A 15312-nucleotide genomic window follows, 5' to 3' on the forward strand; every position below is an offset into this window, starting at 1 on the left:
GAGAGAACTGAAAACGGGATAGGGAATCAGCTATGCAATTTGACACTCCAGGAATATATTTGACCTTTAACCAGATGTTTAATTTCAAACATAAGAAAACAAGATAACGGAGAAGTCTTAGTACCAATGTAGATTTTGATGACAAAGCATTTATTGCATACAAAACTCCTCTGTTATCCGAGTGTACCAAAATTCTCCTGTCCCTGAAATTAGCACCCCAAAGTTCAAGGGCAACCAAAATCGGGAATAATTCTAATAAGACTATATTATTAGTAAATTTACTCTCAACCCATGACGTAGGCCAAGATCCGCAACACCAATGGGTGTCCCAGACGGCCCCAAACCCTAAAGACCCTGCTGAATCCGTAAATAACTGGAGGTCAGCAGCAAAAACCCAGTCTTTTTGAAAAAATGAACGACCATTATAGTCGTTTAAAAAACGCGACCAAACGCGCAGATCATCTTTTAACTCCGCCGTTAGCCGGATATGCGCCAAAGGAGACTTAAAGCCAGACATTGCTAGAGCCAAACGCCTCGAAAAAATTCTACCTACTGGCATGATACGCGAGGCGAATGCTAGCAGGCCTAGCAGAGACTGAAGCTCTTTTAAGAGAACTTTCTTACGCCTCAAAAATTCACTAATTGTGGACTGCATCCTAGAGATTTTTTCCCTCGGGAGCTGACACTCGCCAATGGCTGTATTAATAGAGATACCCAGGAATTCAATCAAAGTGTTAGGTAAAACCGTTTTATCCTCAGCCAATGGTATCCCAAAATGTCTACAAATAAGGGAAAATAGCTTTAGCAGCAACAGGCAGATGTCAGAATCAGGGGGTCCCACAAAAAGGAAATCATCCAAGTAATGTAAGACCCCTTGACAACCCGATTCTCGAACCATCACCCACTGAAGAAAAGTCGCAAAGGATTCAAAATAGGCACAGGACAAGGAGCATCCCATCGGCAAGCAGCGGTCAAAAAAGAAAAAACCATCAAAATAAAAACCTAAGGAATTGAAGGCTTCCGGATCAATAGGTAATAATCTGAATGCCGATTGAACATCCGCCTTAGCTAATAATGCACTAGGGCCATATTGCCTAATCATATCAACCGCCTCATCAAACGTAGTATATGAAACTGATGATATAATAGGGTCTATATCGTCATTTAACGAACCACCTCTAGGAAAAGACAGGTGATGTATTACTCGGAAGGAGTTAGGCTCCTTTTTAGGAACCAAACCTAGAGGAGATATACGAAAGTTCTTAAAAGGCGGGTCCAAGAATGGGCCTGCTACTCGCCCAGCCTCAATTTCCTTGCGAATCTTCTCCCTGGCTATATCTATAAATTGATCTGTTGACTTTAAATTTTTTTCAACCTTACAACCCAATCCTTTAAAAGATGGAAGCTTAAAACCTGATTGAAAACCATTAATTAATAATTGGGCCTTCTCCTTGTTTGGATATGCCTGCAGCCACGGGAGCATTTTTTCCAGCCTCACTGAAGTGCAGGCTTTTCTGAAAAATATCCCTGGATGACTGATTCTGCTGACTTGCCCTCTTAAAACATTTTATTGCTGGGTGATTGCCCGTACAAAATGAGCACTCATGTTTAAATTTGCACGCTGCTGCCCACTTACACTGCGTTTCATTATACGCATAACAAATTCCCTTCCTATAGGGGGAGGCCATAGGGGCAGCACTTAATTGTTTATTTGTTGGCGTAAACTTTTGAGGAATAATTAAATTTAACCAAAGGCCTACGTCCTTCATGCCCCATTTCAGGCTGGGATAAACTGATAGTTTCTGTCGGAAGGACTCATCGTAATAAAACCATCCCAGACCACCGAAGTTCTTATACGCTTCCAGGATATGTTCCACATGCTGGAATAACCCACTACAATATTCTGGAAATTTTTCACCTAAAATAAATGCAAAAGGCTTGAAGCCAGTTATTGAATGATCTATAAACCGGACGCCTCCTATTTTCTTCTTGCCCGTCCTCAGATTTTTTTTCATTCTTGAAAGCAAATTCCTTTGCTGACGGCAACAATGAAAGTAAATCGATAAATTCACCTTTCCAAATTTTCTCTTTGATCCCTGCTGTGAGGTGATAACCAAGCGGCGACATATCGCATGGCATCACTTCCTTCAGACACGTCTCGGGAACCGTGTGTGCCAAATGACTAACTCTGGTACCACCATCTGACACAGGTGTAACCGGAACACTACTTACCACAGTCGCCACTTGATTCATATTGCTGACTGGGGACCATACATTACCAGGACCTTGTATGCTGAAACTAGGAACATTAACAGCAGGAACAGGTGTAACATTCAACAAACTCGCAAATTTAGATAAAGATTCTAAAATAACATTTAAATTGTTCAATTGTGCCAGCTCACCAACTCCTGTCGGCAGCGTAGCTGATTGGCTAACAGGAGGCGCCATATGCTGTACTTCTGCACTGCTTGTATTCACCTGTGGACGTAAAGCCTGGCTAAGAAAAACCTCTTCAGCTGGTACCTGACTGGAACTATCCTCCCTAGGTTGCCTAGCAACCCTCTCCTCAGATGCTCTCTCAATTCTGCTTCTGTGAGGCCGGGTGTTATCCCGCCTTTCACCACTGGGTGGCGGTGATGGTGAAGCAAACCTTTTTCTCTTCGGGCCTCTTCGGCTCCTTCTCAGCCCTCCCGCAGCTTCTGACAGTCCCGCAGCTGTGCTGTCTGACTCCTGCCTTGAGGATGCTGGCCGCTCCGGAGGACGGCTCCGCTGCCCCTGTCTGGTCCCTGCCTTCCCTGCTACTGGTGCCTGAGGTGAGGGGGATACACTCCTCACGGCCGTCTCCTCTGCCCGCACTGCGGCCGCAGATGCAGCCATTCCGCTCACCTCCTCCCTCAGCTGTTCAGGTTCAGCTCCGCTCACCATGAGACAGTTCCGCAGCCATTCTTCTCCCCCTTCTAAAGCTGCTCTTTCCAATACTTGCCGGACAAGGGTCTTCATTATGGCAGAAGAGCCAGCGAATGCCGCAACGCCGCTGAGGAGAGGAGAGCTCGCCAGGCAGTCACTTCCTAACTGAGGGGGATTACCTCAGCGACCCCTTAATAAAGCCTTGGGTCAGAACCTTCTAGAGGGGCGCGCGCTGCTGTGCAGCCCGCCAAAACCATGCTTAACATTTAAAGGGACAGTGTCTTATAAATTAAATAAATTCTGACACAAAAATTTTTTTTTTTTTTTTTAACATCCCCTGTCCCATGTGCGAGGGCACCTATTACTTGTGCCCTCTTACCATTCTCTTGCAGAGTGCAACTGGATATTTGCCTTTAGTAAATCAACCCCAATTCATATAAACATGGCTGATTATAGCCTCTATTGAAAGTGTGAGTGACAAGGGAACAACAATGAAGTTGAACTTCAAGATAATATTTTCCAAATACAAGAGGCCTGCATAATCTACCTTGAATTTTTGTGTGTTCTTTGTATTCTTCCAAATCTGTGCAGTAATGCAGTATGCAACTTTTTCTTTCTGCTTCCTATAATAAAGACCCATAACTGCTGCTCTCTCTGCTTGTGCGGGGTGACTAGTCTTGTCTCCACCCCCTTCTGTAGTTTTCTGCAGGAAGCCTGTAGTGGGAGGAGCTCTGGTTTCCTCCCATGGCTCTGCCCTTTGCACAGATTATGTGGAGCACAGTGATATCAGTGCTACTTTTAAAGGTTATGTGTGGATTTGCAAAGACATTTGGGTCACACAAAGGGGTTAATTTATTAAAACTGGAGAGTGTAAAATCTGGTACAGCCATGCATGGTAGCCAATCAGCTTCTAATTTCAGCTTGTTCAATTAAGCTTTGACAAAAAACCTGGAAGCTGATTGGTTTCTATGCAGAGCTGTACCAGATTTTGCACTTTCCAGTTTTTATAAATCAAAGTGTATACTGTATAACAGATTTACTTACACGATGCTCCTCTTCACTGCTAGACTATTCCTTGCAGCATCTACTACCCGATGTTCCACTGGTCTAATCAATACATAATTAAGACCAGTGCACTGGCTAAGATGATGCCCAAAGTGCACCGCTGGAGCGTGGGGAAGGGCCATCTACTGGGGGAGCAGAGGATCAGACGCAGCCCCACTGCAAATTATAGTTTTCTGTTTAAATTTTTTTTTTAACATTTCCATGGCAAAGGTTAACCAGTTCTGGACCGCCCACCGCATTTATACTGCCCACCGCATCTATACATGTACGTTATTTTGTAGGTGATGTAGGAGGCGCGTGCGCTCGCCGCAGGAGCGCTGCTCCCGCTGTGATTGGACACAGCAGGAGCTAATCAGCGGGTCCGGCGGCAGCGATGACCGCCAGGACCCGCCGATCGTTCAGTGGAATGACAGAACGGTGGTCTGCCTATCTAATGGTGGTCTGCCAATCTATCTATGCCAAGGCAGACCGCAGTTCTGTCAGGGAGTAAAAGAGAGATCTTGTGTTTCAGCTAAGCTAAAACAGACATCTCTGTTATCCTCCAGGTGCATCCACTCCCTCACAGTTAGAAAGCACTCCCTAGGAACACACTTAGCCTCTTCCCTGCCAGTGTCATTTTTCAGTAACAGTGCATTTTTTTTTTACCACTGATCACTGTATTGGTGTCACTGGTCCCCAAAAAGTGTCACTTATTGTCAAATTTGTCCGGCGCAATGTCGCAGTCCCGCTAATAATCGCTGATTGCTGCCATTACTAGTAAAAACAATTTAAAAAAGTCCATAAATGTATCTCACAGTTTGTAGACGCTATAACTTTTGCGCACACCAATCAATATACACTTATTACATTAGGATTTTTTTTACCAAAATATTTAGCAGAATACATGTTGACCTGAATTGATGAAAAAATTAGATTTTTAAAAAATGTTTGTTTGGTATGTTTTATAGCAGAATGTAAAAAAATATTGTTTTTTTTTCTTCTTCAAACTTGTGGTTCTTTTTTTGTTTATAACGCAAAGAACAAAAAACTGCAAATGTGATCAAATACCACCAAAAGAAAGCTCTATTAGTGGGGAAAAAAGGACATCAATTTTATTTGGGTACAGCGTCGCACGGCCATGCAGTTGTTAGTTAAAGCAATGCAGTGCCGTATCGCAAGAAATGGCCTGGGGGTAAGGAAGGGGGTAAAACCTTCCGGAGCTAAAGTAGTTAAAGACCATAATATACACAACGATATTGGCCAATTACAGCAACAGACAATTGTCCGCAACCCAGGCGGATTGTGCTTCAAACAGATAAATAGGAACGACAGTTGTAGCATGCAGTGTAAAGGCTGAAACATTGAAAAAGATTAAAAATAACTTTTTTTATTTTTTTATTTCTGTTTATTGATTTAACCACTTGCCTACAGTGCACTTTCACCCCCTTCCTGCCCAGACTGATTTTCAGCTTTCAGCGCTCTCACACTTTGAATGACAATTACTCAGTCATGCAACACTGTACCCATAAAAAATTTGTGTCCTTTTTTCACACAAATAGAGCTTTCTTTTGATGGTATTTAATCACTACTGGGTTTTTTATTTTTTGTGCTATAAATAAAAAAAGACTGAAAATATTGTGAAAAAACGCATTTTTCTTTGTTTCTGTCATAAAATTTAGCAAATGAGTAATTTTTCTTCACAAATTTTGCCCAAAATTTATACTGCTACTTATCTTTGGTAAAAATAACCCAAATAAGTGTATATTATTTGGTCTTTGTGAAAGTTATAGAGTCCACAAGTTAAGGTGCTAATCATTGAAAATTGATCACACTTGACCACACCTGATGTACTGAAGGCCTATCTCATTTCTTGAGACACTAAAAAGTCAGGAAAGTACAAATACCCCCCAAATGACCCCTTTTTGGAAAGTAGACATTCCAAGGTATTCAAGGTATTTAATAAGGGGCATGGTGAGTTTTTTGAAGTTGTCATTTTTTCCCACAACTCTTTGCAAAATGAAGATTTTTTTTTTTTTTTACAAATTGACGTATTAACAGGTTATTTCTCTCACACAGCATATGTATACTTGCAACTACACCCAAAAACACATTCTGCTACTCCTCCTGAGTATGGCGATACCACATGTGTGAGACTTTTTCATAGCCTGGCCACATACAGAGGCCTAACATCCAAGTAGCACCGTCCGGCATTCTAGGAGCACAAATCACACATATAATTTCCTGACAACCTATCGTACTTTTGAAGGACGGGACTTGCGTATTCGTTTGCTTCTGTGCGCGAGCTAACGGGGACAGGGCGCTTTAATTTTTTTTTTCCTATTTATTTTATTTATTATTTTTTTATTTTTACACAGTTTAAAAAAAAATAATGTTTAGATCATTTTTATTCCTATTACAAGGAATGTAAACATCCCTTGTAATAGAAATAGGCATGACAGGTCCTCTTTATTGTGAGATCTGGGGTCAAAAAGACCTCACACCTCACAACTACAGGTTGACAGGTGACAATGACTGATGGGGTGACAGGTGACGATGACTGATGGGGTGACAGGTGACGATGACTGATGGGGTGACAGGTGACGATGATTGATGAGGTGACAGGTGATGATGATTGATGGGGTGACAGATGACAATCACTGACGGGGTGACATGTGACGATGATTGATGGGGTGACAAGTGACGATCACTGATGGGGTGACAAGTGTAGATGATTGATAGGGTGACAGATGACGATGGCTGATGGGGTGACAGGTGACGGTGATTGATGGGGTGACAGGTGACAGGCGATGGTCACTGATGGGTGACAGGTGACGGGCGATGGTGCACGGCGGTACTGATGGCAGTCTCTGGTGACCGGTGAACTTTAGGCTATGTCCACATGTGAGCGTAGCGATCGCGGGCAGAATCACTGCGATTCTGCCCGCGATCCAGAAATCATTGCAAATGGCGGGACGCCTGTGCGTTGCCCGTGATTTGCAATAGCACCCCAAACGCTGTGCGATGTTGCTGCGATTTCCGCCTGCTGAATCGAGGTAACATCACGCAAACAACGCATGATGCCCCAAAGAAGCTCTTGTACCTTTTTTGGGCGTCATGCGTTGTTTGTGCGATGTTACCGCGATTTGGCAGGTGGAAATCGCTGCAACATCGCACAGCGTTTGGGGTGCTATTGCAAAAAACGTGCAACGCACAGGCATCCCGCAATTTGCAATGATTTCCGGATCGCGGGCAGAATCACTGCGATTCTGCCCGCGATCCGGAAATCATTGCAAATTGCGGGACGCCTGTGCGTTGCCCGTTTTTTGCAATAGCACCCCAAACGCTGTGCGATGTTGCTACGATTTCCGCCTGCCGAATCGAGGTAACATCACGCAAACAACGCATGACGCCCCAAAGAAGCTCTTGTACCTTTTTTGGGCGTCATGCGTTGTTTGCGCGATGTTACCGCGATTTGGCAGGTGGAAATCACTGCAACATCGCACAGCGTTTGGGGTGCTATTGCAAAAAACGGGCAACGCACAGGCGTCCCGCAATTTGCAATGATTTCCGGATCGCGGGCAGAATCGCAGTGATTCTGCCCGCGATCGCTACGCTCACATGTGAACGTAGCCTTATGGGTGTCAATTTCTGGGCACTGATGAGGTGACTGTTGGGTGACAGGTGACATTGGGGGGGGGGGGGGGGTCCTGAGGACTGTGTGGGGACCTTTATTAGTGTGATTTTTACTTCTTACAGGTGTACAAAGCAGTAACTCACTATTTCTAGCTCTGCTCCCCTCATACTGGAAACTGTATGAGGGGAGAAGAGCTAGTAACAGTCAGTTACTGCTCTTTGTTTACATTTTCTGATCGACTGTGAATGGATTCACAGCCGATCACATAGTAAACAGTCACTGTTAGTGACTGTTTACTACCGCCGGTGACAGCTGTGTTCCTACGGATCCTCCCGATCGCGCATGCGCGGTCATCTTGTGGGCGCCTTCATTGTGATCGGCTGTGTCATTGGAACACAGCCGATCGCGTGGGAAACAGCCACGCCCATTGGCTGTTTCCCCCCTGCCGGTGACGGGGGGTGTCCCGGGGACACCCCGACACCGGCAGTGCAGGGCGGCGCGCACGCGCGCCTGCCCTGTATCCTGGGATCACATCATATGACGTCTTCCCAGGATAATGGCCGCACCGCTCCGCCGTCAATTGACGGCGGGCGGGCGGCAAGTGGTTAAACAAGAAGAAAAAAACACAACATAACACAACATTAGTCACGCAGGGCAATCATACAAAAACACACATAACTGTGAAAAAAAGGCACTATCATCAAGGAGAACAGAAAGGGCGATAAGGGACAGCCCTATCTGGTCCCCCTACCAACTACGAAAACATGAGAAATTGAGGACCCTATCTTCAAAGCCATTTGGGGCTTGGAGAACAGAAGGCATATTCCATTTGCAAAATTTCGGACCAAACCTCATGCGGTTCAACACCAATCCCATATACCGCAAATTCACAGAATTAAAGGCCTTGGCTATGTTCAGCGAATCCACCGCTCTGGTCCCCTGCAGATTGGTGAACAGGCGGTGGAGATTCGTGTCAGTGGACTTCCCTGGGATAAAACCAGTCTGATCAATATCCACAAGGGAGGGGATGCCTAGTAGCCAAGACCTTCGTGAGGATTTTTAAATCCGCATTAAGAAGAGCTATTGGTCTAAATGAGGAACAGTTAGTATGATCCTTACCCAGCTCCGGCAGGAGAACCACATATGCCTCCAACATGGATTCTGGCAGCGCCCCCCAGCTCAAAACACCCCGCATAGAGGGTCTGGAGTCTGGGCGCTAGGGTGTCCGAGTATTGTCAGTACCACTCCACTGGAAACCCATCCAGACCTGGAGATTTATGAGGGGTAAATGAAAGAATAGCTTCCTCGATCACCCGTAGAGTAATGTCTTTCTCAAGCCATGCCCCATCATCTGCCTCCAAAACCGGCACAGGAAGAGCAGAGAGGAGTTGCAGCAACTCCTCCTCGTCATATGCCGGCAAAGGTGAGTATACATCTGAATAATAATCAAAAAAATGACTTTTAAAGTGATAATAAACCTTCAGTTTTGTAATCACTTTCAGCAGCTGATTTAATCACTTACTGCAAATGCAGCTTCTTTATCCTGTAGGCTTGATTGACCCCTATGCATGTTGCTTTTGAGCGTTTCTTTAGTGCTTTTTGCTGTGCTTACCACATTTTTTTACCGCAACTTTGAGGTGATTTGTGTTGTTTATGCACAAAAATGCATTGATGTAAATGTGCTCCATAGGAACACATGTTAAAAAAATGTCCTGCATTTCTGCTCCAGTTTAAACTGGTGCCACAGTCACTGCCCAGGTTTCTTATTTTAGGGTGGCTTCTTTCTCTTGCAGCATCCTATGGAGCCAACCTTGCATGCAGGGGCTGGAGTTGTGTTTCCCTATACTATGTGTATTAAGGCTACGTTCACATGTCAGCGTATCGATAGCGGGCAGAATCACCGCGATTCTGCCCGCGATCCGGAAATCATTGCAAATCGCCGGACGCCTGTGCGTTGCCCGTGATTTGCAATAGCACCCTAAACGCTGTGCGATGTTGCGGCGATTTGCGCCTGCCAAATCGCGGTAACATCCCGCAAAAAAAAACTTGTACCTTTTTTGGGCGTCATGTGTCCTGCGATTTTTTTTGCATGATGTTACCGCGATTCGACAGGCGCAAATCGCGGCAACATCGCACAGCATTTGGGGTGCTATTTCAAATCACGGGCAACGCACAGGTGTCCCGCGATTTGCAATGATTTCCGGATCGCGGGCAGAATCACGGTGATTTTGCCCGCGATGGATACGCTGAAATGTGAATGAAGCCTAATAGAAACACACAGCCCTGTAGCCTAGGATGACAAGGCACTCCCCTGCTCCTCCCCCTCCCTTCTCCAAGCTAACAGACTGCGGGGAGATTGTACTGTCCCCTGGTAGTTCTTTCCTATAAAGATGAGAAGTTCAGGGAAGCAGCACTTTGAGCAGGAGTCAGCAGCACTAGAAGTTGGAAAGTGCAAGTGTTGGGGTAAGAATTTTTAACAAATAGTTTACTGGGAATGCTTATTTTATTATGCTCAATGTGTTAAGCTATAAAAACAGGGTTTAATTCTACTTTAACTACAGCAATGGCAATGTGAAGGTACAATATGGATTCTGATTGCAGTATACAGTATCTCACAAAAAGTGAGTACACCCCTCACATTTCTGTAAATATTTTATTATACCTTTTCGTGTGACAACACTAAAGAAATGACACTTTGCTACAATGTAAAGCAGTGAGTGTACAGCTTTTATAACAGTGTAAATTTGCTATTCCCTCAAAATAACAACACACAGCCATTAATGTGTAAACTGCTGGCAACAAAAGTGAGTACACCCCTAAGTGGAAATGTCCAAATTGGGCCCAAAGTGTCAATGTTTTCTGTGGCCACCATTATTTTCCAGCACTGCCTTAACCCTCTTGGGCATGGAGTTCACCAGAGCTTCACAGGTTGCCACTGGAGTCCTCTTCCACTCCTTCATGACGACATCACGGAGCTGGTGGATGTCAGAGACCTTGCACTCCTCCACCTTCCATTTGTGGATGCCCCACCGATGCTCAATAGGGTTTAGGTCTGGAGACATGCTGGCCAGTCTATCACCTTTACCTTCAGCTTCTTTAGCAAGGCAGTGGTGGTCTTGGAGGTGTGTTTGGGGTTGTTATCATGTTGGAATACTGCCTTGCGGCCCAGTCCCTGAAGGGAGGGGATCATGCTTTGCTTCAGTATGTCACAGTACATGTTGGCATTCATGGTTCCCTCAATGAACTGTAGCTCCCCAGTGCTGCCGGCACTCATGCAGCAACAGACCATGACACTCCCACCACCATGCTTGACTTTAGGCAAGACACACTTGTCTTTGTACTCGTCACCCAGTTGCGGCCACACACGTTTGACACCATCTGAAATACACCATTGTTTATGCCCAGTTCCTTCCATTTGCCATGTAAGTGTATTTCTTTTTTAATAACGTTTTTTTAAAAGGATAATGCACTATTGGCACTTTGTATCTTTTGTTATGGGGAGCTACATTAGAGTACAGTATCGCCAGCCACATTGGTGAGTTGGATATGGTGGAGTGGAGAAACATTCAGCCCACGCATTGAAGCTGCCATTGGATACCCTCTATCTGGTGCATCTGTATAAACAACAGTGGTTTATGCCTACCCTCTACATACTTCTGGTAAGAAGTTTGCACTACCACCGAGGTGTCACCTCACTTGATTTCATTTGTTCACGTGTGGAAAGTGCCTTTTCACCAATAAGGCTCACTGTTTTGTGTTATCTGGTAAGAGGCTATTCCTTCTATTTCACCCTCACATATCGGTCTAAGATTATCAAGATTGAAGATCCACTATTGATTGAAGCTTGATCTTTAGCTATTTGAGATTATCTGGATCAATTGGAGGACTTTATATATATTTTTTCACGATTCTTATGAATTATATGTTTTTGCATAAAGAATTTTCACATATGGTTTTTCACACTGTATGAAGATCACCATAATATTTGAGTCATTCCAGATGTCATATGTTTAATATTTATGATTGTGTTGAGCGCACTATACTTTTTTTCACATATATGGTCTGAGCACTGACAGGCTGACCCCCCACCCCTTCAACCTCTGCAGCAATGCTGGCAGCACTTATACGTCTATTTCCCAAAGACAACCTCTGGATATGACACTGAGCACATGCACTCAACTTCTTTGGTCAACCATGGCAAAGCCTGTTCTGATTGGAACATGTCCTGTTAAACCGCTGTATGGTCTTGGTCACCGTGCTGCAGCTCAGTTTCAGGGTCTTGGCAATCTTCTTATAGCCTAGCCATCTTTATGTAGAGCAACAATTCTTTTTTTCAGATCCTCAGAGAGTTCTTTGCCATGAGGTGCCATGTTGAACTTCCAGTGACCAGTATGAGAGAGTGAAAGCGATAACACCAAATTTAACACACCTGTTTCCCATTTACACCTGAGACCTTGTAACACTAACAAGCCACATGACACCTGGGAGGAAAAATGGCTAATTGTGTACTCACTTTTGTTGCCAGCGGTTTAGACATTAATGGCTGTGTGTTGAGTTATTTTGAGGGGACAGCAAATTTACACTCTTATACAAGCTGTGCACTCACTACTTTACATTGTAGCAAAGTATCATTTCTTCAATGTTGTCGCATGAAAAGATATAATAAAGTATTTACAACAATGTGAGAGGTGTGCTCACTTTTATGAGATACTGTACATACAGCTGAAGCTATTTCTTTACATCTTTCAGCTACGATATGGGTCTTCATCTCCTAATGACTGCGTTTCCAATCACGAGGAGCTGGGGCTCACCTCCTGCAGCCTGCACCCCCCTCTGGAGATGTATGGTAGGAAAGCTGATTTGCAGAATGACACAGAATGTGCTGTCTGGGCTTCCATACATGAAGGTTTGCTGTTTCCCAGCCCAGTGCTTCTTTTTCCTCCCTCCCTCCCTCCTCCCTTTAATTCTGCATTCAGTACACTGAGCAGTGTGAGGAGGTGGAAGAACAGGCTGTGGCTTTGTCATTTCTCTGCATGGATAAACTGCTGCTGCTGCTGGAGCTTTGCATTGCAGTGCTTGCAGCTCTTCCTTTGCGTTCATGATGTGAAATCAAGTGGCAGCACTTCAGAGATTTTTTTTTTTAATTTTTTTTTTCTTTGTGGCTTTGGATTCACATTGTGGGGGGTGCATCTCACTGCTTTAGTGCTGGAGGACCGCGCTTGCTGCTTGCACATCTGTGGATTTGTTGTGATTTTTCTTGCTGTAGCAAGGACCAGGAGCGAAGGTCCTTAGCGTCAACCTGTCCGTGGATCGCTGGGAGAGAATCTTAAGCATCATCTTCCTCATCCTTCATTTAGAAGGATTGCCATGGCTACAAGTACCACGGGCTCCACACTGCTGCTCCCCCTCAGCCATGCAGTGCAATTGCCTGTAGACCAGGTAAGTAGACGGGGTGATGGGACAGGGGGCATCAAAGGGGTCAACAGCTGGACAGGGCACAGCATTGAGCCTGGTGGGCTCCCTTAAAAAAAAAAAAATTGTAAAAAAACGATATATACAAAATATAGATTTATAATATTTATGTAAATCAGTTAAGTCGCACATATCGGTATTAAAGAGGGTCCAAGAGACCAACAGGTTCCACTTTGTCACCCGACAAAAAACTCCAAATAAGTCACTGCATGCCACACTTTCAATTGGCATTTACATCTCAATTGGAATTTAGGAAAAAAAAAAAAGTATGGCATGCAGTGACTTATATTGACTGTATATGTATGTGTGTGTGTGTATGTATGTATGTATGTATGTATGTATGTATATATATATATATATATATATATATATATATATATATATATATATCATATAAAACTAAGTGTGAAGTAAGTGTAGGATATACGTAACCATTCATATTGTCTTACCATATAGTCGACGACGTTTAAAAACAAAAGTTAGCAATAGGGAAACTTTTTTTTTTTTTTTTTTTTTTGGGTGCAATAGCCAAGCAGTCCCTGCCTTGCACTGAATGCTAACATTTATATATGACGTTATATAACATTAAACACACACATATAAACGTGAACCCTGCTGCCCCTGCCTGCCTCCTTGACATCAGCCTTCAATACACCTGTTAGGTTTGCACCCTTCAGGTTGGAGATGGGTTCACAACTTTAGTACACTTTTAAGTAAAAAGTTTGAAAGTTTGGCATTGTGCATTCCCTGCTATAGATTCGAAAGGAATTAGAATGGCGGGTGCCTTTTTTTTTTTTTTTTTATTAAAGCAGTGACCCTGACAACTCTTTTTGAATGCCTTAATTTAAAGAGAATGGTTTTCCCAGTTGCCAATGTTTTTTTGACAAGTACAAAGTTAGAAAGCGGGAGGGACCCGAGGCAGCGCGTAACTAATTAAACAGTCTATAGTTGTGTATAACTTTGCAAACAATAATATTAATGATCGGACCAATGGTGTAAACGCTTACCAATACACACAGCAGTATCCAATATAAAAATGGTTTATTTTTTATTGTATTTTATATTGGATACTGTTGTGTATATTAGTAAGCCTTAACACTATTGGTCCCATATTTAAAGTGCAAAGTTAGAATGGCTGAAAAGGTCGGTGCATAGCCTTGGCAATAAACGATGGAAATAGTTTTTCTAGATCATTAGGGTAGCCAAGGTTCACCAGTGCTGCTGCATTGTAGGATGAGACAAGGTTAATGTTCCTTGATGTAAAAGGGTTTATTCCATTCATAAATACATGTTGGACCCCGTCCATGCAGCAGCTGGGTACAGAAGCATTTCAGCGCTGCTGGCAGCACTAGTAAATGGGCCAGCAGTATAATTTTTATCATGTTTATTTGGGATGTGCAAAAGCAAAATCTTCTACTTATACGGAAATGCAGGGCTCTATATACTATTTAAAATATACCTATAGCAGGTAAAAAAAAAAGAATAAAAAGTTGGAGTAATTACACTGAAACCTGACAGCACCTTCTACTGGCTTATCCCAATAAAATTCTATATTTGATACCAAAAACAAAGTAAAAGAACAAGCTTGTAAAATAGGTCCTTTAACTCAGGGGTATCCTAACAATGGCCCTCCAGCTGTTGCAGAACTACAGTTCCCATGAGGCATTGTAAATCTGACATTTACAGACATAACTAGGCATGATGGGAATTGTAGTTCCTGAACAGCTGGAGGGCCATAGTTTTAACTTATTATGATAATTGGAACATAGCTTCAGAGTCTACCTTGCTGGTCACCATAAGGCTCCATGTACATGGGACGCTGGAAATGGCCGTTTAGGAGCAGTTGGGCGTTTTTTTCAGAAGCCCCTGAACCCATCTACATTTTATCTTATCTGTCCATGTACACCAGGTCGTTTACAGTCATTTGCAGGCAGTTGCGTTCAGGGACTTTTTTTAGAATGCAATTATTTGCGTTCGAACGTGTGTTTCCCGGCGTTTCAAACGCACAAACGCGTCCGAATGCGTCTGAACGCGATGACCCGCGTTTAGCGTTCGCGTTTTTCCATTTTAAAGGGGAATAATTTTTTTGACCTCTAGGAACGCTTCTAAACGCAAACGCCCGCAAACGCCGCTAAACGCCCGCTAAACGCGGGTACAAACGCGACCGAACGGACGTTTCAAATGTCCTAAATATTCCAGCATTCAAAGGGACTTTTAACAACGTCCCGTGTACATGGAGCCTAAGTCTGTATTTA

The 15312-nt window shown here is 43.7% G+C and overlaps 1 protein-coding gene across 2 annotated transcripts in view; it reads left to right on the forward strand.

Moving 5' to 3' along the window:
* The first annotated feature begins 12329 nt into the window (after positions 1–12329).
* Positions 12330–15312, forward strand: part of MBOAT2 (membrane bound glycerophospholipid O-acyltransferase 2) — a 416068-nt gene continuing 413085 nt past the window's right edge. The window contains exon 1 of one of the 2 annotated variants that reach the window (XM_082248995.1): positions 12330–12426. Coding sequence is in view for 1 of the 2 variants with exons in the window: in XM_082248994.1 (XP_082105120.1) it covers positions 12953–13024 (72 nt within the window). In the remaining variant the exon portion in view is untranslated. Of the gene's footprint in view, positions 12427–12569; positions 13025–15312 lie in introns of those variants that run through there. The other variant, XM_082248994.1, reaches the window with a different exon arrangement.

This window comes from Pelophylax lessonae, assembly GCF_965119305.1.
Source record: "Pelophylax lessonae genome assembly, chromosome: 3".
Lineage (NCBI taxonomy): Eukaryota > Metazoa > Chordata > Amphibia > Anura > Ranidae > Pelophylax > Pelophylax lessonae.